General features: G+C 45.0%; 1 protein-coding gene across 6 annotated transcripts in view; it reads left to right on the plus strand.

The window, feature by feature from the left end:
• KAT2B (lysine acetyltransferase 2B) overlaps positions 1-23,793 on the plus strand; it is a 93,432-nt gene that overhangs the window by 35,461 nt on the left and 34,178 nt on the right. For all 6 annotated transcript variants that reach the window (XM_072948251.1, XM_072948394.1, XM_072948450.1 and 3 more), the window contains exons 3-5: positions 12,704-12,849; positions 17,306-17,398; positions 18,800-18,981. In XM_072948251.1, coding sequence (XP_072804352.1) covers positions 12,704-12,849; positions 17,306-17,398; positions 18,800-18,981 — 421 coding nt within the window. The remainder of the gene's footprint in view (positions 1-12,703; positions 12,850-17,305; positions 17,399-18,799; positions 18,982-23,793) is intronic.

The following is a 23,793-nucleotide window of genomic DNA, read 5'->3' on the forward strand; positions in this document are numbered from 1 at the left end:
TAAGGTACCTTTTCACAACTGGTCCCTGAGTGGCGCCCTTTAGAATTGCTTCGGGAAATATGACGCAGTAAAGATCTGCTCCGACTGGGCTAGACCTGTGCTTGGTACGATCGGGAAATCCTATTATCCTACAGCAATTAACGTTGAAGAACAGAATCTTCTTCCTTAGTTAGCTGAACAGACTGTCTCCATTCTGAGCTTGTAAACACACATGAATGCCCAAAGGCAGGAAAAGCCTTTCTCAAGGAAAAGCCAACTTAGTTCCCTTTTAAATTTCTTAACAAGCTGTGAATACAAATACCCTTATTTGACAACACATGACCAGGAATGGAAGGAAAAGGGACATGTCCCTTGACCTGACGAATCTGAGCCACAAATTTCACCGAAATATAAATTAAGATGTGCCTTCAGTTTGAACTAAAAGGACAGCTATTATAGCCTTATGCATGATATTAAAAAACTGGAAAAAGCGTGGAGGGTGTAGCTCAGTGGTGGAGCGCATGCTTAGCATGCACGAGGCCCTGGGTTCAATCCCCAGTACCTCCATTAAAAATAAATAATAAATAAACCTAATTATCCCCCCATCAAATAAAAACAAATAAAAAACTAGAAGCAACCTAAATATCCCAGTGTAGGAGATAATTGGTTGAATTATGAAAACCTATATTATAATATTCAGTATGGCTATTAAAATGTATTTTCCATCATCTTAACATGGATAGAATGGAAAGACATTCTTAGCACATTATTAATGAAAAAAAGCAGGTCAGAAAGCAGCTCAATGGGAGGTTTTACAATTTAGGACCAAATGACAAGATCCACCAGCCCATGTTCAAATCGCAGCCAGGAGCTGTGAGCGGGGGCTGTTATGTAATATTATTGAATGTATTAGATTAAATGTAATGTATTATTATTGGGGCATATTATTGAATCTGCCTGGACCTCCAGTTTTCCAGCTCTGAAAGGAGTTAATAGTAGTATTTCCCTCCCAGGAGCGCTATGAGAATTAAATGAATTAAGGCAGATGAAAATTTTCGCCCTTTTCTTGGCCGATTAACTGCATCCTTATTAGCTCCTGTTAGCATAGCATTCCAGGACTCTCAGGGTTCTTCACTTCCGATGACAGACGTGAACTCTGCCTAATTTACGCGAGGAAACAGTGTTTCTGAGGGTCGTGGGAGCTTCCACAAGCTGCAAACGAAGGGAAACCCGGCATCAGCCTGGTCCTGGGATCCCGGTGGCAGGAGTTTGTGGACCTTCTGTCTAGGACACTGGGTGGTCCAGCTCCAGCTCCCTCGGTCCCTGGGAGTGTTGGCTCAGGATTTAAATCCTTACCGGAGGGGCCCTGATGAGCGCAGTTATCTGTCACTCGTCTGACCTTGAGTTTCCCTCTCCGAGAACCAGCTGGACGGCTGCCAACACAGAAACGGCGCTACACGTGTAACCTCATTTCGTTGGTGCAGGTAATGAAACGTATGCTGTACTGCATACGAACAGGAGAAGGTCTGGAAGGACGTCTGCTGAGCTGCTGACGGGAATTTTCTCAGGATACTGGGGTTATGGGCACTTTCAAAATATTCCCCCCTTTTCCTTCCTTTCTTCTCTGTCTTCAAGTCTGCTTCCTTAAAACTGACATGTCTGCACATTTTCAAGTGATCTTAGGGTCTTCGCCGGAATGCGATAGTTTATTTCTTGGTCTTAGTGTCAGGGCTCTAGGGCACGTTCTCCTGTGATTATGTCTCCCCCTTCTACCCTTAAAAAATAAATTTTTTTGTGGAAAATTTCACACATACATAAAGGTAGGAAGCATCGTTTAATAAACAGCCTTGTATCCATCACCCAGCCTTGACAATGATTCACGTCTAATTTCCTTCCCCTACTTTTTTTTTTTTTTGCCAGAGTATTTTAAGCAAGTTTCAGACATCTTTTCTTATTCATGCAGATTGCTGCTTAAATCTTACCAACAGACTAGAGGTTGGGGGAGTTCTGTTAAGCATCAGGCAAGCTTGGATTCTCAGAAACGTTTCAGTTTGTGGACATTGTGCTTCTTCCCAGTCCCTGCTCCGAGCATGGAGATTTTAGTCTCCAGCAGTCATACACGGGTGTCAATCTATGTAATGCGCCCGGACTTGTCGAAACAGAACATTCAGGCCTATCGATTGAGAATGGTGTCTGTTCTGTTGATTTGCCCTGGGTAGCCTTTGCCCAGCCAGGCACAGTCTTTTGACAGTGAGCTCCGGTTTCACGTGGTCTCCTGACAGCTACTCCCATCTGGCTGTCCTTGGCCTGCCATCATTTGATACTCCTCTGTGTCTCCTGGTGTGAAACGCAGGGCTGAGTGTCATCAAATGGAAAGAACATTCCGCTGCAAGCTGGGAGATAAGAAGTCCAGGCCCGGCTCAGCGGTTTACCGGTCCCTTCACTGTTTTGCCGTCCATTCATATCTTCATCCGCAGAATGAAACTGTTCACCTGGACCTCTGCTGTCCAATATCATAGCCACTCGCTGAGTTTGGTAATGAGCACTTCAATGGTAGTGAGTCCAAACTGAGATGAGCTGTAGCTGTGAAATACAGGCCAGACTTTGAAAGCTTAGTGTGAAAAAGAAAAGTGAGATATCTTATTAAAATTGATTACATGTTGAAATGATACTCTGTGGGGTGTATTGGGTTAATGAAATATTATTATTTTTTAAGTAATTAATTATTTTTATTGAAGTACAGTCAGTTACAATGTGTCAGTCTCTGGTGCACAGCATAATGTCCCAGTTTTGCATATACATACATATATTTGTTTTCACATTCTTTATGAAATATATTATTAAAATTAACTTCACACTGTTTCTTTTTTCAGTGTTGCTACTGGGAAGCTTAAAATTACGTGTGTGGCCTCCATTATATTTCTTTTCTTTTTTTTTTGAATCACTATGTTCTTTTTTTTAAAACTTTTTTTTATTGAATTCTAGTCATTTTACAATGTTGTGTCAAATTCCAGTGTAGAGCACAGTTTTTCAGTTATACATGAACATACACATACATTCATTGTTACATTCTCTTTCGCTGTGAGCCACCATGAGATCCTGTATATAGTTCCCTGTGCTACACAGTACAATCTTGTTTATCTGCTCTACATTTTGAAATCCCAGGCTGTCCCTTCCCACCTCCCCGTCCCCCTGGCAACCACAAGTTTGTATTCTATGTCTATGAGTCTATTTCTGTTTTGTATTTATTTATTTTTTTAAGATTCCACATATGAGCGATCTCATATGGTATTTTTCTTTCTCTTTCTGGCTTACTTCATTTAGAATGACATTCTCCAGGGACATCCATGGTCCTGCAGATGGCATTATGTTGTCCGTTTTTGTGGCTGAATAGTATTCCATTGTATAAATATACCACATCATCTTTATCCAGTCATCTGTTGATGGACCTCCATTATATTTCTATTGGAGCGTGCTGGCCCAGAATGTTCTAGTCCATTGTCTGAAATCATTTGATATTTGGGACTGGTATAATCAAATTCAGTTTACAAAAATTTGACAGAATGTCCTGCAGTGGGCCCCACACACTCCTCCTTACTTTAGTTTTAATTAAAATTCCTTTTGGGGACTGCTTGTTGGAATGGTGATCTGCTTCTGTGACCAGGACGGGAGGAAACACACTGTTGTGATCAAAACACAGTTGGAATTTTTGTTGTCATTTTGCCCCTGTTTTGAACTATGATGGAACATACTGATTATTAAATTTGACTAGTGAATATATATTTTTTTAGTTTTATGTAAGTTTCTGATTATTTTTCAATGTCATCATTTTTTTTCCTGATACACACACCTATTTAAACATTACAGAAGTGGAAACTGGTGTTCCTTTATTACTGTGGTTGCCTCCACTTACCTACTTATTTACAGTAGAAATTTTCCAAGGAAAGTAAAGACCAACATGAACAATGTCCCCAGATCCCATGCTTAGCATGCACTGGTCCTAGGTTCAATCCCCGTACCTCCAAAAAAAAAAAAATGAAATAAACAACGACCTCAGTATACAATATGAAGGGCCTTACCAGCGCTTTTCTCATGGACAGCTGACCCAGCACCTCTCCTCCGGCCTTGGACATGTGCACAGCCCTCCCCTAGTCCATCATGCCTGGTCCCCATTTACACGTGTCCCCTGCAGATGCCACGGGCCGTAGCTCTGGGGCCGGCCAGCATGCGGGCACAGTCGCCTGGGTCAAGTCTGCGTATTCCTCTTGGCTGGGGGACCTGTGTCTTCCTCCATCTTTTCTACTCTGATGTCAGAGCCAGGAGCTGTGAGGCTGGGACAACAGAAATTAAGGGGATAAACCTGGTGGTATTTTTCCTGATGACTTGGTGTAAATTCTTTTCCCTGCTCTCCTTGGGTCTTGAAGCCCTGTTGCTTTTCTCTGAGTGCACCTCCTGCTCGCACTGCCCAAATCAGGCTGCTCCCCTGTATGTTGTGGTACCCACAGCAGCACCTGGAGTCCCCATCCCCACTCTTGTGCACCTGGCTTCCCGAGAAGGTGCTTGTGGTCCAACCTGACCCCGTTCTCCTCTTCCACCCTTTGGGCATCTAATCATTCTCAGGATGGAGTCTGTCTTCAGCTGAGTGTGCGGGTGGCTCTGGCCTCTGTCCCTGGCCTTCCCCCCTCTGCCTGTGTTGCATTTTGGTCCCCGGGCCGCTCCAGCATCTCTGAGGGTCCCTCACACTTTCTCCCACCCCTGCCTTGGATGTGGAGGCCACAGCTCCTGCAGGGCCTCTGCTGCTTTCCCCACGGGGGGAGCCCTGTCCACCCCCAAGGCCTGACCATGCCAGCCCGTGGTGCAGAGAATAAAGACCCCCTCGGAGCTGCGTCGCAGGGTTTCTGCTTGTATCATCTAGTTATTTGTATCCGCGTTGGTTTTCTGTACTGGACTGAGATGAAGGGCTGACTTTTCCTCTGGTTCCTAGTATGTCTGGCTTCTTGGGTGTAATTGGATTGGGAGGTGTTCATTGAATTTGGTAACACTGACAAAACAGCTGGTCACGTTTATTTATTTGAAAGCTTTTGTGGTATTCGATCGGAACCTCATGTAGGTGCTGTTGATGGTGTCCTGCCCAACACAGGCGCCACCGGGCACGTGTGACCAGCGAGCACACTGAAAGTGTGGCTGCAAGAACTGAAATGCGTTGCTGGTGGAAAATGCATACTGCTCTTGAAGCCTTAATATAATGAAAGAATGTACAATATTGTTTATACTGAGTACATATTAAGTGACTGATCTGGTATATATTAGTTTAAATAAAATTAGTTAATTAAAATTAACTTCACCTACTTCGTTAACAATGTTTTTTTATTGAGGCGTAGTCGGTTTACAATGTAGTGTTAGTTTCTGGTATACAGCATAGTGGGTCAGTTATACATATATATACACACACATATTCCTTTTCATGTTCTTTCTCGTTATAAGCTATTTCAAGCTATTGTATATAGTTCCCTGTGCTGTACAGTAGGACCTTGTTTATCTACTTTACATAGAGTGATGTGTATCTGCAAATCCTGATTCACCTGTTTCATTTTACCTTTTAAAAGTGGCTACTAGACTATTTAAATGTATCCATGTGGCTCACATTATATTTCTGTTGGACTGAACTCCCTGAAGGGTTCTTAATCTTAAACGACCCTTTCTCTCCAGTCCAGGTCTCAGATCACTAACGATGAGACCGCTTATAAATGATCAGCCTTTTGCACATAATCAACTCAAAAGGTGTCATCGAGGGACTTCCTTTGACCTTTTCTGGCCTTGACCTCAAATTCCCATGAGCAGAGAATACTAAAAAGACATCTGTAGGCTTTGAACCGCATACAGACCCTTCCGGGGCAGGGCCCTTTGCTGCTTCCTGGTGTCCGGGGCCCACCCAGCTGCTGTCCATTGGCCCGCGGGGCACAGAGGACCAGCCTGGAGCCTTGCAGCCAGAGCTCAGTGAGTGAAGGTCATGGCCCACAGAGACAGCGTGCCTCCTGTTCCCAGCGAGGCCGCCACTGCGCCATGATTCTTGGCAGCAGGTGTTGGCAGGTCGCTCTGGCACCCTGGGTGTTTGCAGGTCTGACGCAGCACTGTCAGTGGCAGGATCCGCCCCGCTGGAGATGTAGGCCAGCAGAGCCTCCCTGCCCTTGATGCACACCCGCCCCCAGCCCCGTCCCCGCCCCGTCCCCGCCCTGCTGTCCGCACGTGGTGGCTGACCCCCAGAAGTGTGCTTTTCCCGCAAGTCAGGGGTTGGCCATTCTCGGGTAATTCAGTGCTTTGCACCAGGCTCTTGGAAGGTGATTTGAAGTGAAAGCAGAGTCCTTCACCTTTGATGATCAAATTCCAAGTGGAAGAAAGTTTTTTTAAAAGACTTTTTATTTGGACGTAATTTCTACCTTACGGAAAAGTCTTGAGGATAGTAACAAGGAACAGCCCGTGTGTCTTTTGCCCAAATGTACCAATTGGTAACATTTTGCCCTGTTTGCTTTGTTGTTTATTCTCATACGTGCCCCCACCAGACTGATACCATGTATGTGCGTCTGTGTGTGTATTTGTACGTGTTATACTTTTTTCCTGGACCATATGAGAATCGGTTACATTTACATTGTGGCTTTTCCCTCCTAAATACTGAAGTATTAGCTTTTCTAAAAATAAGAATATTCTTTTACATAACCTCAGTCTAGTTACTGACTTCAGTACATTTTAACGTTGATGTAATGCTTAGTCTGCTGTTTGTATTCCAGCTTTATTAGTTGACCTCAGAATGTCTTTTAGGGCATAGTTTCCTCTCCACTAAGCATCCAGTCTAGAGCCACATATGTATTTAATTGTCATGTGAAAGGAAAACATGGTTTGTCTGCCCTCCTCCTCACACCTACCACTTCCAGACGCTTCTAACATCAGACGTGTGGGGTTTCCACACCGAGCAATCCTCCAGCTCTCCAGCGGACACCGACGGGCGGCCTACGATTTAGCTCAAGTCTGGCACTATCTGCCTCTGGTTAGTGCAAACCCCACAGGGTGAGGGCTTGGTCTGCACCCTGCCCCCGCAATGCCAATTCCAAGTTCAAGTTATCATTCACACTTCTGATTGACTTGCTGCAAATCAGAGATTCCTATGACCCCTCCTTGGGTTAGATAGTTTCCTACAGTGGCTCATGGAGCTCAGGAAAACAGTTAACATTCTAGACTTCGAGTTTGTATAAAAGGATGCAGGTGACGAAAGGCCAGATGCGCGGAAGACATACATAGAGTGGGGTTGGGGAGGAACATAGGGGCTTCTCTGCTCTCTCTGAGCAAGTCACCCTCCTGGCACCTCCAGGTGTTCACCAACCAGGAAGCTCTCCAAACCCCTTCCATTAAGGTATTTATGGAGGCCTCCTTACGGAGGCATAGTGGTCAAATCATTGGCTGTTAGTGATCAGCTCCACCTCCAGACCTGCTCCCTTCCCAGGGGTGGAGAGGATGGACTCACCTGTTTGGCTTCCTTGGCAACCAGTCTCCATCCTCAGGGCTTTCCACGAGTCCATTCACTTAGGTGTGGTTGAAAGGGGCTTGTTGTGAATAACAGCAGACACTCCTGTCACCTTTATTGCTGTCATTACTGATGAGACGCCAAGGGTTTTAGGGAGCATTGTGCCAGCAAAGGGGACGAAGGCCAAATACATGTTTCTTATAAATCACAGCACCACAGCATCATGGCAGGCCTCTGTAGTCTCCTCTGCTCTGGCACAATTCCTCTGCCTTTTTGTTTTGTGTGTTTTTTTTTTCAGTCTTTTATGATACTGACGTTTTGGTGGAGGACTGTTTTGTATTTTAAATGTTCTGGGAGAACATCCATTTTCGTCATCTTTTGGTTGTATGGGGAAGACCTCTTTGCAGGCCAGGCCTTGAAGACATGCCAAACATAGATTCGGCTTTCTAAAAAATTTACAAGTCCCGTCTAACCAAACCCAAACCCCAGCGAAATCCAGGAGCATTTGCAAAGAGAAGGACAGACAGAGGTCTCTTTCAAGGCAGGAAGGAAAAGACCCACCTCCTAAAAAAGCAGGCAGAAGATGTGAATAGGCAGGGCACAAAAGAGCAAATGCAAATGGACGGTAACGGGGGAAAACAAACAACTCTAGGGTGTCCGGTGAATGCAGACTGAAACAGTGGGGACCCTGTTTAATTTTCAAAAGGCTGATTAAATGACTGAGTATGATTCTCCGCTGCTGGCGAGAGTGAGGAAGGAAGTCTTCTCTCACAGGGCTGGTACTGCGGACACTGATGCAGACTTTATTGGAGCAGGCGGATTCGGGAGCATGTCTCACAGCTTTAAATAGCACTGATTCAGTGTTTAGTGTTACGAGTCCTGTGGCAGGTTCACTGCTGTAGATTTGTGCTTTGGAGTTTACAGATTTTTATTTTATTTTCTTTAATAGTATGCCTCCCAGCTGGTAAATAATAGAGGCATATCTCTTCAAGAAAATATATTTTTGGTTAATTGAAGGGAACTTATTTGCATCAAAAAGATTTCTTTGGAAAAGATTAAGCAAGTAATTTTTTTTTTCAATAGTAAGTGGCTCTTCTGGGTTAAATATGAGTTCAGTAAGTAGCTTTGCAGTCAGAGTGAAGTGTGTCTGCATGTTGATGTATCTTGGGAAGGACTATGGGCTTCTGAGTGAGTCCTGTCTAATTCTGATCAGCCACCCCGAAGAGTCAGAAGTCATCTTGGGTTTGGTAGAAATGGGGTTGCTTGAGGAAAGTAGGGGGCTGTTTTGGTCTGAAGGCTTGAGATCCCAGTGACCATAGTGGGAGCCAGGGGAGAGGGGTGACAATGAGGAAGCTCTGCTGAGTCCTGGCTGGTCCCCCATGGAGGGTAAAGGACAGTAAAGGAGTGAGTGGCTGGCTCCTTGGCAAGGGGAGATCAAAATTTTGAGGATGGCCATGAGGATTGCAGTCTGCAAGTCAAATCTGCCGTGAGGGTGGGGCCGCTGGTTGTTGGGGCGGGGAGGCACTGAGGCTGGGTGTGGGGATGGCGTGAGCTGGAGGGGAGGTTGGCTGGTGACGTGGATTTGGTGAGAGGGGAAAGCTGAGCGCTGGGCGCTCAGAGGCTGAAGAGAAGTCTCGGTGAAAGGGGCCCAGAGTCGCAGAGTCGGAGAACACGGCAGGTCCAGGTGACAAGTGTGTTTACACTGAGCACCACTGTCCTTGTCCCCTCTCATTGCAGGGGAGCTTCTCTTTCATGACAACTTGTCCAGACCTCTTTTCCCTTCCCAAGCAGATGGTCCATTCCCTCTATTTTCATCCCATCTCCTCCCACCACCGATTCCGTCATTCATTCTAGAACGTTTAACCCTTTCCATGCAGTACCATCCTTCTGCCTCAGTGTACCCTCTTTCACCCCAGTCCCACCCCTCCTTTATTCTGGGGGAGATTCCGCCCCTCTTCTGCGGTAAGTCCTGCCCCAGTTGTCCAGCAGAGCCTGACCCTTCCTCCCTCTGGGAAGGTGCTGCTTCATTTACACGCCCCCTCCAGCTCCTCGGTCCCCTGGACGCTGGGTCACACACAGAGCTTGGAGGAGAGAGGGCAGATTCCCTTATGGGCAGCATCAGAGGGAAACTAATCTCCTTAAGTCTCATTTCTTAAGCGTTTTAATTTTTATCTAGTCTCCTCTTCAGAATATGCTAGAAGATGGTTCTAAACACTGGTCTTCCAACCATGGAACCCCAGCCAGGGGAGGGGATGCTGGACCCCTGCCCCACCTCCACCACCCCATCCTGAAAGTAGGAGCTTCCAACCTCTTTCTGGTTGAACACTCTGGTGTTTCAACCAGAGCAACTCTTTCTAATTCTGCTGACAGGATTCCTCTGGGCAGTGTTGGTGGCTTAAAGAAAGTGAACCACCAGTTTCAAAAATAAATCATGGCATGTACTTGTGTAAATTAAAGACATTGTATGTTAGCACCTTAATTAAACTCTTTCACATTATGGAGAATCGGAAGGAATTTATACTCTGTTGTAGACTGATCGCTTTCATGGCTTATCACTGGAAAGAGATTAAAACGTGGCAAGGCAAAAATAGTCTTAAATAAAATTGTTTCTGGAAGTAAGTGACATAAATATTTGTGACCTAGTTGTCTCCAGAATAAGGCCCATCTCCCAGAGGCTACAGACTGACTTCACGAAATATTTTGCCTCCTTAAAAAAAAGAAGGTGACTCTGCAAATGTTCCACCTAAAAGGGCATTTTTCAGAAAGTGATGGAGCCATGGGTTGTGTAGCCAAGTAGGAAGTAGTAGCTCTGAATTACTTTTTGTGTTTCTGTAATGTAACAATTCAGTGTGGGCGTCGGCAAGTGGAGCTGCACCCACAGCGCCTAAGGCAGACCTCTTCAAGTCTCCTTCCCCTCCGTACCTTGTAGAAACGGCCTCTTGGGGTGCATGTGCGCGCACACAGAGGGGTGTGCACGTCCGCGCGCATCGCCAGTGGCCCGTGACTTGGGCCCTTCCCCCTGCCTTTCCCTTACTTTTCTGCATTAGAAAAGGATGAAGCAGGGTAGGGGCTGCATATAGCTCGGTGGTAGAGTGTGTGCTTAGCATGCACGAGGTCCTGGGTTCAATCCCCAGCACCTCCATTAAATAAAGAAGCGAACAAACCTAATCACCCCACCCAAAAAATACCAAAACAAAAAGAAATTTTTTATAATAAAAAATTTGAAGGTAGGCATGAAAGGTGGGAGGCCTCTGCTCCTCTGATGTGAACCCCTTTAGTCTGGCTTCCTGGTGGACACGTGGAAGGCCCACCCTCTTCGTATGTAATCCTCTTAACTCCCTGGAATGATGCGATGCCTTAGTGTGAGCTCCTACAGAAACAGAATCCAAGACAAGGATTTGGGTGCAAGTCCTGGTTCATTTGGGATGAAGGTAGGGGAGCGGAGAAGTGAGACAGGGAGGAGGAGCGGCCAATAAGGGGTGCATTACTAAGCCAGCTCCCCCTGAGGGCGACGGGTGTGGAACTCTGCGGGGGGGATATGGAGACTTACCCCAGAGTTACTCCCCTGAGAGGGGACGAACTGGGGTCACGTCTTCCTTCCATCTTTGGTTGAAGGCTGTTCTTGACGGTGTGGTGGCAGCAGATTACAGTGACGGGGGAGATGGGGCTGCCGGCGGGTGGAAGCAGGGGGTGTGCTCCCAGGTGGGGAAGGAAGGGGACCTGGGAGGGGACCGGCAGGGCTCTCTGTCCCAGGCCTTTGAGTGAGCTTCATGGTTTGATGACAGAGGCACGGTGGTCTCTGGCGTGGACTGCCCCACGCCTGACACCCGGATCGTCCCTTGAGCACCTTTAGTTCCATCTCCCCTTAAAAAGGCAAGGGAAAGCCCGTCACCCTTCTCCCCAGTTTAGTCTTTGTTTAGAAACCGTCCCCAGCACCTCTCCCTGCAGGCGGTTTCAGCCCACGCCCCGAGGGCCGCCCCTGAGAGGCTCACTCTGGAGCTGGCGCTGGCCCCGCGCAGGCGCAGTGGTGAGAGACCAGGGCCGCCGCCCCGCGCAGGCGCAGAGCTCCTGGTCCGCTGCCGCGTGGCTCCCCAGGCGGGGAGCCCTCAGCGGGGAGTCAGCTGATCATCCCGGACTTGTGGGTGTGGGCACCTTGGAATGCGGGTCAGGCGTTCTTTGCTTCCGGACCCGGCTCTGCCGTACTGGCTGGGTGGCACTAGAGGAAACGATGTTCCATCTCTCTGAGCCTCAGTTTCCGGAACGTTAAAATGGGATTACTGAGACCCACTTCATGGCATTTGTTGAGGATAAAATGGGTTAACCTTGAAATGGACTGGAATTGGGTAGAAGAGGGGGTGGGGGCATAGAAAGGAGGAGGCCAGTGGAAACGCCACCTACCCTCAGTGAGACCACAGGGTAAGGGCGGAAGAATGGGTTTGGGGGCGTGATTGTGGAGGATGTTGAATCTCAAGCTCACACAGACCTCGGGGCTTTGCTACAGAGACGGGGTGGTGTCCACACTGCGTCTCAGAAGGGCTGAGGAAAAGGGCTTCATTCAGTCTCGACGGATACGGGATGTTCTCAGCCAACGGGACCACTCCCAGGGCTTAGAACCACACCTTTGGGGGGCTTGGTTTTTGTGTCCCTCTGAACCCCCAGTCCTCAAATCCTGACTCCACCTCGAGGACCCTCTTGGTGCGGTGGAGAATCAGCTTACATGGAAAGTTACTATAAGAATTTAACACTCTCATGTCCAGACATGGTGCCAACAAGTTCCAGATCTCAAAACCATACATTCGCCACTAGTGGTGGAGGCAGGCTTGTGCTTGACAAGGTGGTAGCCTCTTAGTCATGAGTCAATTTTGAGAGAAGACCTCAGTCTTCCAGGAGTTCCACAAGTTCCTGTATGTGCAATGCAATCTGGTGGATCACATTCCAGAAGGTTCCTGAGAGGGAACTTCCCATTTTTATTTTAATTAAAATTAAAAAAAATCTCTTTGTGTTTTTTTTTGGGGGGGAGAGGGGAAGGTAATTAGGTTTATTTATTTTAGCAGAGGTGCTGGGGATTGAACCCAGGACCTTGTGCCTGCTAAGCATGCACTCTACCGCTGAGCTACACGCTCCCCCAAGAACCTCCCACTTTTATAACAGAGACTGTCCTTGGTGTCATCAGTTTCTCACACGTGTTCCTTCACTCTTTGTCTGCAGCGGCTCACGTTTCCCACCTGGAGAACGTGTCTGAGGAAGAAATGAACAGACTCCTGGGAATAGTGTTGGACGTGGAATATCTCTTCACCTGTGTCCACAAGGAAGAAGATGCGGATACCAAACAGGTGTATTTCTACCTATTCAAGGTGAGACCTGAACGTTCTGAAAGGCTCTCCTTCTTCCTCTCACGGTTCATCTGTGCGCATCTGCCACCCGCCAGCTCAGGTGGGAAGGCGCTCAGCCTCAGGTTTGCTGAAGCGCGTGCTTCCTCGTGCGGGGCTCTCTACACAGACCCAGAGTCCTCTGGGCACGTCACGCCCCTCGAGAGCCTTCATACTTGTATGCTGAGTTGAGTATATTTATTTGTGTGTGCTTATCGACTTCTTGGCAGCCAGCCATCCGTCCAAGGACCACCTCCTGTGCACCTGCTCTGTGCATGGTGCTCGTGTAGGTGTGAGGGATGGATTGGGGGCAAAAGAGGGTCCTCGCCCTTGTGGAGTTAGCATTTCAGTAGAAGAGGCAGACCCTCAACAAGTTAATAGTGTATTTGCAGATGGTGAGAAGTGCCTTGAAGAGAAACAAAGTAGCTTAAGTGGAGTCACAATGGCAGGCACGGGGGAGGGTGTGGCGACATGGTCACAGGAAGGGCAGTTAGGGAAGGACTCTCGGAGGAGGTGACAGTTAAGAGTCAGGAGCATAAAGGGCTGGGGGAAGCGCCTTCCAGGCAGTAGGAAGAAGGAGCGTGCAGCTTGGGTGCTGAGTGAGCGTGACTGGATGCAGGAGTGGTAGGGGGTCCCTCATGGGGGACCGGGGCAGCAGGGGGGGTGCAGAGGGGACGTGATTGGAGGGGTGGCGCCATGCCTGGACTCTTCCACTTCCAGGGGTGGGATCAAGAATTTCCAAATTGGTTCTGGCGTCTCACTGCTGTTCTCTGTGTCTTGTTGACACCAGTCACCTTGTCTTGCTGCCATGGCCCCATCATGGCTCTGCCTCAGCTCTGTGTGCACCCGACCCCTCCCTTCCAAAGACAGAGGTCTCCCCATGTTTCTGATTATGGCCAGGACAGACAGATGTTGGGGAGAAAAACAGGTGGTGGGGACAGATAGAAAAAATTCAGGTTGCCAAAAATAGACTCATAAAAGAGACTGATAGATGGAATAATTAAAAAACAAAGCAAAATAAAATGAACACAACGTTGTAAATTAACTATACTTAAACAAATAAAAATAATCTACTTTTTAAGTTCAGATATGTCCCATGTAATATTTAGGACAAACTGGTGTAATATTAGGGGCATCTTACACTAACAATTATTTATCTGAAATTCACATTTGCACTGTCTGTATTTTATCTGGAAACTCTATTTAGTACATTCATCTATTGAAAAAAACAACCCTGCTACTGAGGGCACAGTTGATTATGTTGTGTTGTGTGACCCTTATAAGGATCTTTAAAAACAAAAACAAAACCCAAAACCCTCCACTCAGGGCTTACAGCCAGGAGGAGCCTGCATCCCCAAATGGGTGCTGTGTTTCATCTTGTAATGATGAGGAGAGAGACATTTTCCTTTGTGTTTCCCCTTTTGCTTTGGCTGCTAGGAATCTCAGGGCAAATTTGATATGAATTCCTATAGCTTTTTTTTTTTTGGTGGGGGGTTGGGTGATCTGAATTGACTTGATAGATGATTTTCCCTTTTCCCCTTTTATTAACTTTTTTTTGTGTGTGTGCTAATGGGGGTTTTGGGGTTGATAGAGAACAGGAGTGGGACAGAGAATTCTGTTTTTAAAATTTGAGGTCATGGGGGAAAATTAACACTAAAATGGCAAATGGTGGGGGAGGGGAGAGAGAGAGAGAACACACAGCTGAGTCCCCCATGCCGTGAGCAGGCGCTTAGCTACTCCAGGTGACAACTTTTGACATGACTGTGGGGCCTGAGTCACCTGGATTAAACCCTGGCAGGTTCATAGTGTTTGGAGCTTCTTTGGGAAAAGATCTCAGTTGGAGAGAAGCAACATCTGCATGGCTGCAGCTTTTGTTTGTCTTGGAACCCCGCTCCCTGGCAGGCGGTCCCCCACCGCCCTGTTGGAAGGGAAGGTGGTACTAAGGTTTCCATCCTGTTGGCCTCCTCTCAGTCCTGTTTATAACCCAGCGGCAGGCTAGAAAACAGTGCTGCACTTTGAAGTTCATTTTCTCTCTCTCTCTCTCTCACTTCCCTCATATTTAACAATGCAAGTATATTTGCTCCCGGGGACAAAATCCAAAATATTCAGCCTTCTCCCCTTGCCCCCCCCCCCAGAATCATTCTTCAGGGCAAATACATTCTCAATCATCTGTTTCTTAGCTTATGAAAAGCAGTTCCTTTGTCTCATGTCTCAGTGATGAAATTAAATGAAAACGTACTTACCCATTTTAGCGGCATTTTAGAAACTTCCTCTTTTGAGGTTGAAAGTAAACTCAGTGAAAAGCTGCTTGTTAAATAAAGGCTCCTGTGTCCTGGTGCTGAGTCCAGCTCTCTGGGTTCCAGTCCTGCCTTCATCACTGAGTGACTGTGACCTCGGGCAAGTCATTCTTTCTCAGTGTCCTTACCTGTGAAATACAGACAAGGATAGCAGCTTCCTCAAAAGGTCATTAGGAGGATTAAGGAGATAAAACGGTACAAAGAACTGCCCAGGGTGGGAGGGTATAGCTCAGTGGTAGAATGTGTGCTTAGCATGTACGAGGTCCAGGATTCAAACCCCAGCACCTCCATTAAATAAATAAACAGCCTAATTACCTTCCCCCTACCCCCCCAAAAAGTAACGAAACAAAACAAAACAAAACTGCCCAGAGTGCCTGGCAAAAGTAAGGATGCACGTGCTTGCTGCTGTCAACATTTTCGTTTACACCCACTTATCCCAGCTGCATCCTTGTAGATGAAGAAGACGAGATTCAGCCTCTCCCCGGTCCACCCATTTACCCACCCCCAGTTGAAACCCACCATGGGTCAAATTCCCAAATGGTCTTGTTTTAACCAGGCAAAGAAAGTAGGCAGCCAGAATTATTTGTGTCTAATTTTCTTTTGTTTTTGATGGAGGTACTGGGGATTGAGCCCAGGACCTCGTGCCTGCTAAGCATGTGCTCCACCACTGAGCTATTTCCTCCCCCTATATTTAAATTTTATGATCAACCTTTTCTTTATATGCATCTCTAGAAGGGACTGAGGCCCTTGTAAGACCTGGCCCCGTGGGGGACGTGGGGCGACCCTCAGCCTTGGGGTTCATCCGTTTCCATTAACTCTTGGGAGAAATGTTGCTGTGTTTTGTTCCTATTGACAAGGCAATCAGTGGAGAAAGGACGGAAAGATGTAATGAAATAAATGCGCTGTCATATATCATAACTGGCCCACGTGTAAGGGTCACAGAAATTCATGCAAAGGTTGAAGGCGAAGAATTTCAGTATCAGTCCATCAGCAGATGACTTGATAGAGAACTGTGGTATATACACATACATGCAATGGAATACTACTCAGCCATAAAAAGAACAAAATAATGCCATTTGTGGCAACATGAATGAACCTGGAGATTATCGTTCTGAGTGAAGTAAGTCAGACAGAGAAAGGAAAATACCATATGATCTCACTTATATATGGAATCTATAAAAAAGATGAATGAACTTATTTACCAAACAGAAACAGACTCAGACCTAGAAAACAAACTTACAGTTACCAGAGGGTAGAGTGAGTGGGAAGGGATAAATTGGGAGTTCGAAATTTGCACCTCTTGGGGAGTGATGGAGATGTTAGCTGGCTTGATTGTGGTGGTGGCTTCATGGGTATGTGCATCTATCAAAGTTCATCAGATTGTACATCTGAAATACGTGCAGTTTACAGAAATTATACCACAATAAAATTGTTCAAAAATTTAAAAAAAAAGAATTTCAGTATCAAATTTATTTTCAAATTCGGTGTTGATCCGTGGTTCGGTGTTCCCTTTTCTCGCTGATGTTTGCTCTTTGAGGGCCTTACGTTCCAGTGGCAGGGATTAAGAGCAGTGTTTTATTTTGTGGGCACAGAGATGCCAGAAGGCTTGGCCTGCATTCTGTGATGGAGAGCCGATGGGAAAAGACCTCAGCAGCGAGTGTTGCCAGTTGAGAGCCTTGCAGGATTCCTTCCTGGGCCCTGGATTACGCCCATGACACACAGCTGCGGCACAGGCAGCTCCCTGTCCCCCGGCCTTGTTTGTGCAGGATGGACCTTGGCCTTTCATGGGCTTAAATAAGACCCTTCAGGGTGTGAGCACCCCGCGGCGGCCTGGATGGGCATGTTCAGAGCCTGCGCGGTGCCCCTGGGTCTCTGGCCCAGCCGAATCCTGGAACAGAGAGGACAAGGGAAAGTCCTCAGGAGAGAGGTGGCTGTGGCCACTGCTGGGTGCTCTGGGCTGCCCAGAACATGCAGGTGGCCGGCTCCTCACAGCTCTGGTTGTGGGCATGAAGGCCAGTTGGGTTATCTGATAGTCACCCATTTTACTGATGTAAGGATTTATTTCCTTGTAACAAAGATAAATAGAATGCAATGACTTTCCTTCAAGGCTCTGTGTGTGTGACACTGATTGATTTTTTTTGCAGCTCTTGAGAAAGTCTATTTTACAAAGAGGAAAACCTGTGGTTGAAGGCTCTTTGGAGAAGAAGCCCCCGTTTGAAAAACCTAGTATTGAACAGGTAAAAAGATAAAAGAGCAGCCCCCCCCCCCTTTTTTCAATTACTTTAAGGCTGAACAAACCTCATCTTTCTTCCATCCTTCTCCGTAGCTTAGAGATGTTCATCACATTGGTAGAAATTGTCCTGAACTCTTTGGATCAGAAGTAAATGCTTAATGTAATAAATGATCTAGCTTTTGTCTTGTCGGGTTGAAGAAAAAAATTAAGAAGAACATGGAGTTCGTGAGAACACACAAAATGGGCTTTTTCTTGGTGTTGATGTTTTAAAATCAAGTCTTTGTCCCTTTCTTTGGCACCGTCTAAAAAAGTCTTTTGAGGTGAGGGAATTCAGTCGCAATGTGAAAAACAACACTGTAGGTCAAGCAAAAAAAGCACAAAAGAGAAATGGGATTTTGTATCCAGAAATTGACTCCCTGCCACAATATGATTCCTGGATGGAAGCCGAGATTTACGTGGGGAATCTGTTGACATGTGCAGACCTTTTCCGTTCGGTGTTGTCAGTGTCTGATCAGTGTCACTTTCTGTCCAGTCACGATTCAGCTAAGTAAATCTCACATATTCCTGACGGCATTTCTTGATGAGACTGATTACACAAGACATGATATCAGAGTCCTTGCAAATACAAATAAATATATTTTACCGGTCAGTTTTTAGTAGAAGAAATTTTGTCTTCAAGCCCTACTAAATAAGAATTTATTTTTCCTTTATTTGAAATTAAATAAAGATTAAATCAATCTACAGATTCTTATAGAAGCCCATGTTTTATTTTCTTTTCCTTTTCCTTTTTTTTAAGGGAGGTACCGGGGATTGAACCCAGGAGCTCATGCACGCTAAGCATGTGCTCTACCACTGAGCTACACCCACCCCCAAAGCTCGTAATTTTGAATAAGATTTTTTTTTATATAAACTTGATGAAACGGGAAGAGTGATAGGTAGTAAAGAGTTTAAATTCTATTGGTTTAGTTCGTTGAAAGATCCGCTACCAGCCTTTTGATTTGTTACTGTAAAAACATTATATTCATCCAAGGATCTTTATTATATGTGAGCTACTGTGTTGATAGCACAGCAGCAGTTATGCTGCAGAATAGCCATATTTTATTGTTTCAGGGGCATTGACCTTTTCAGCCTGCGATTTTGATTTTCTCTTTAGCGTGGCCCGTTTGCACCAGCCATAGAATCGCAACTCACAGCCTCTCTGTCTTGTTGCTTTGCATCCACTGGGATCTGAGGCACGATTCCCTCTGGGCATTCCTGTTTTCTCATGGGGAAAAGGAAGAGATTGGTGTGAACAGAGAAATGTCTATTCTTTTGCTAACGACCACCAATAGTGCTGACTGTGTGGCTGTTCAGAACTGGGATGATGGCATAGCTGTGTGAATAAATTGCCTTTGCTCCTTTTCAGGGTGTGAATAACTTTGTACAGTACAAATTCAGTCACCTGCCATCCAAAGAGAGGCAAACGATTGTGGAGCTAGCAAAAATGTTCCTAAACCGTATCAATTATTGGCATCTGGAGGCACCGTCTCAGCGAAGACTGCGATCTCCCAATGATGACATTTCCGGATACAAAGAGAACTACACCAGGTAAGCCGGTGACCAGTGCCTTTTCTTTGGCGCATAAAGCATGTTTTGGACGTAACATTTGCTACTTGCATCTGCAAGTAAAGGGTTGCCCAGTTATCATGAGACTCCATCAATTCAGAGAGAATGTCTCTAATTTAACTCCCCAGACTCTTCATTAATAACATGATGTTTTGTGGGGTAAGGGATCCAGATCATCTAGACCTGTGCTCTCAATACGATAGTTGCAAACAATATGTGTCCACTGAGCATCTGAAGGGTGGCTGGTAGGAACTAAGATTTCTGAAATTGTACCAGAAAAAGAATGTAAAGTGTTTCATTAATAGTTTTTTATACTGGTTGCATGTTGAAATGGTAATATTTTGAATATATTGAATTAAGTAAAATATATTAAGTTAATTTCAGCCATTTCTTTTGACTTTTTTGATGTGACGATTGGAAGATTTAAAATGACATATGTGGCTTGCATTGTGTTTCTTTTGAGCACTGCTGACCTAGATAACTATTCTACACAGTTACACAAAATCTATGGGGTGCAGCAAAAGCAGTTCTAAGAGGGAAGTTCGTGGTGATACAGGTGATACACAATGAAACTTTCTTCAAAAAACAAACAAGCAAAATCTCAAACAACCTAACCCACCACCTAAAAGAATTAGAAGAACAACAACAAACAAAAACCTAAAGTCAGCAGAAGGAAAGGATAAAGGTCAGAGAGGAAATAAATAAACAGAGATTAAAAAAGCAATAGAGAGTGGGGAGGGTAGAGCTTAGTGGTGGAGCCCGCGCCTAGCGTGCTGGAAGTCCTGGGTTCAATTCCCAGTCCTCCATTAAAAAGAAATAAATAAGTAAACCCAATTACCTCCCCCCATGAAAAAAAAAATGGAGAAAATCAATAAAACCAAGAGCTGTTTTTTTGGAAGGGCAAACAAAATCAACAAACTGCTGGCCAGGCTCAGCAAGAAGAAAAGAGAGAGGAGCAAATAAACAAAATCGGAAACGAAAGAGGAGAAATTACAGCTGATTCCACAGATACACGAAAAAAAAAAAGGGAATACTGTGAATAATCACATGCCAACGAACTGGACCACCTAGAAGAAATGGACAAGTTTCTAGAAACATACAGTCCACCAAAATGGAGTCAAGAAGAAATGGATCATTTGGACAGACCAATCACTAGAAGTGAAATGGAATCTGTAATAAAAAAAAATTCCCTGCAAGCAGAAGTCCAGGGCCAGATGGCTTCACTGCAGACTTCTACCAAACACACGAAGGTGAGCTTAGTCTGACCCTTCTCGAACACTCCCAAAGTCATTCTATGAAGCCACCATCACCCTCATATCAAAACAAGACAAAGACACTCCCCCCAAAATAGGTAACTATTCTATGACTCTGTAATTATGATATAGAGACCTCACTCATTAAAAAAACAAAGCAATCACCATGAATAGAATAGTGTTATATTTTTTTTTTTTATAGAAGGAAAGACCACCATAGTCCCAATACCAGGATGAAACTAATCTCATTATACATATTCTCTTATGGTCTTTGTCCCTTTAAATAAATATTGTATGTTAGTTAGAATAAAAGAAAACATAAAACTTGCATCCTTTTGTCCCCTATTGAAATGGTATTATAGACCGTTGAGTTGATGGACTGTAATTTACTTAATTCTTCCCCTATTTGTGGGCATCAAACTCTGAAAATATTCTTGAATTGAGTGTATATTTTTTTTTCCTAAAGTTGGAATTTATATTTATTACTTGTGAACTGCAGAATAATAGAATTGACTTTGAAAGTGAAAAAGCATGGTCACACAAAATAGAATGACCTACACTGGGTTTTACTTTAGTAAGAGTGACTTGGATTATCCATTCTATTCACTTTTTAAATATTTTCCATATTATACATATATAGAAGTACAGTTAGTTACAGTGTGTCAGTTTCTGGTGTGCAGCACAGTGTCCCAGTCATGCAGATACATACATATGTCCGTTTTCATATTCTTTTTCATTGAAGGTTATTGCAAGGTAGTGAATATAGTTCTCTGTGCTATACAGAAAAAAACTTTTTTAAAATCTATTTTTATATATAGTAGCATTTATGTTTTATAGGCACATCAAGCTTGCTTCAGGGGATATACTTTTTTTCTGATTTAAAATAGGCAGTGTTTTTTGACAGCCTGTAAAAACCACTTGCAGCCAGGTTATTTTCTGTAACAGCTGGTGATAGTAGAAATGGGTGTAGTTGAAGGTAAGTTTTCTCCTCTGATCACTGACCTGATTTGATGAGTAATATCCCTTTTTTTTCTCTCCTTCCCCTTTTACAATATATACAATTTGAAGTATAAAGTATTTTCTCCTAATGATTGACTTTTATAGAAATTACAGATTTCTTCAAAATTGATTTTTTCCATTAATATCTTCATTTTCCCCCGTTTCAGAGTTTTACATTAGCAGTTGTTCCTAGATTATTGTAACTCTTGTTTATAATGAGTTGAGGTACTAGAACCCTCAAAAATTTCTCTTTTAACTCCATCACGAATGATGGATGAAACTGAGTATTTGTCAAAGCCAACCCCCTGAATGTATTCACCACTCTTAATAGAGGAAAAGTTGTTTCATCTGGAAGGAGAATTAAATGTGAAACAGCCCGGGAGTTAATGCTGTGTTTTAGAAAACAGAACAAAAATATTTTGTAGCCCTTGGGGATTACCAAGAAATGGGCGGCACTTACAAATTCTTCAGGAATTGTGAAAACAGAAGTCGGGTTTTGGAATGAGCGAGGGGTTTCAATCCTGGCTCCATCCCCCCTCAGTTCTGTGCACGTTGGGCCAGTCACTTGGCCTCCTTGACCCTCAGTTTCTTCCTCCGCCCAGCCAGGGGTGTTGTGGTGTATGGCACACAGCACGGCTGCTGGGAAGATGCTAGTCATGTTTTTCCTCCCACACACGTTCTCCAAAACCCAGTCACTGCCAGCGTGCGACTTTTAAGCTGGAGCGTGGACAAAGGCTGAGAGTGTAATGATTTGAGCATCACGTTAGAAAGGAAGATAACGGCACAGAGAGATGGCGGCAGAGTCTTTCCTAGCCCAGCCTTCTGAGCCAGCAGCTGAAGGCAGAGGAGTGGAGACCGATGTGAATGAGTCTGTCCTGCCGAGTTCTGCAACCTGCTGATTTCTAGGCGAGATGGAGACCAAGAGCCTCTGAATAATAAATAAGGAAATGAAGGTAGACGACAGCCTCTCCCCCCAACCCCCCGCTCCCCTGTCGCCCGGTGGTGATGAAGAAAGCGAAGGAGAGGAACACCCTGTGACCACGATGGGAAGCAAGACGTGTTTCAAAGCAAAACCTCACTGTCACGACCACTTGGGAATTCAGAAAACTCATGCCACGTGAGCCTGGTGTCTCACTGATTGCATCTTCTCAAAGATGGGTGCCGTTACAGCTGCAGGCACCACGGGGCCTTATCTTGATGGTAAAGGAACCTCAGACCTGAGCTGCCTGTTCAGCGTGTGATGTGCAGCAGTCGTGGCAGTTAGAACAAAGGGGCCGAGCACGTCTGGAACATGCATCAGCACGAAGATGGGGAGAGGTAGGGTTGTCCGTGGAGAAGACTGGACTGAACAATGATTATGAGGGGAGAGTGTAGCTCAGTGGTAGAGCTCTTGCCTAGCATGCACGAGGTCCTGGTTCAATCCCCAGTACCTCCTCTAAGAAATAGATTAGTAAGTAAAACCTAATTACCTCCCTCCACCAAAAAACAAAACAACAAAACAAACAAGACAGCAACAAAAAAATGATTATGTTCCTTACAAAGCCAGCCTGCTCAGATTTATCCAATAAATTAAATGCAGACTGAACAATGGGACTGCTTAAATTACTTATACTCTCTGTTCTGAATTAAGGGAAAATATAAATATTTTATATGTTATAAGTATCTGGTACATCAAGGTTAACATATACTTAACCTTAAAAATGTCTTGTAAGTGTTTATGGTGGGGCATGATATAGCTCAGTTGGTAAAGTGTGTGCTTAGCATACACGAGGTCCTGGGTTCAATCCCCAGTACCTCCATTAAATAAAGAAATATACCTAATTACCTACCCCACCTCAAAAATTAATATCAAAAACATTTAAAAAATATTATAAGTATATATGAAATAGATCTTTATATATCCTCCAGAAATCACTGTGGTTTTAGGAAAAAAAAAAGCTGAACAAATATTTTGGAATTCCCTGAATTTCACGATGGTGTGCTTATATAATGCCAGGAGGAAATAACCTGAACATTAAGTATCAGAGGAATAGGACTTCTGAAAATAGACCTGACCCACAGAGTACGCTAAGGGAAAGTGGCAAATAATTAGCTTTAGATTCTGAGTTGTGCAGAACTTCTCAAAATGAAAGATCCTACAGCAGGGTTTTAAGGTTAATCTCGAATCTAGGTGAACTAACACTGATGAAAGTTTTCTTCCCCAAAGATGAAACACCCGTCACCCCCCACTCAGAAGAACTATGAAGTAATACAGAATAAAAAATAAGTCCATAAGCCTGAGTGTAAGTTAACATTATCCGCTCTTGCCTGAGGGGGTGGCGGTTCACTGGGGCATCCTCCCCACCTTAGAGCAGATCAGGAAGGCACACAGGGAGGCGAGGGTTTTACTGGGGGAAGGCGGTCCTGTCCTGGCAGAGGATGGGTTTGGATCTGCTGCTAAGGCACAGTGGCTGGGCAGTGACGCTCCGACCCCTCCCTGGTCTGTGCAGCCCTGCGGGCCCCACTCTGGGCCATGTCACTGGGTCCTGGGAATTGCAGGCCT

This window comes from Vicugna pacos, chromosome 1, assembly GCF_048564905.1.
Source record: "Vicugna pacos chromosome 1, VicPac4, whole genome shotgun sequence".
NCBI classification, from domain to species: Eukaryota; Metazoa; Chordata; class Mammalia; order Artiodactyla; family Camelidae; genus Vicugna; species Vicugna pacos.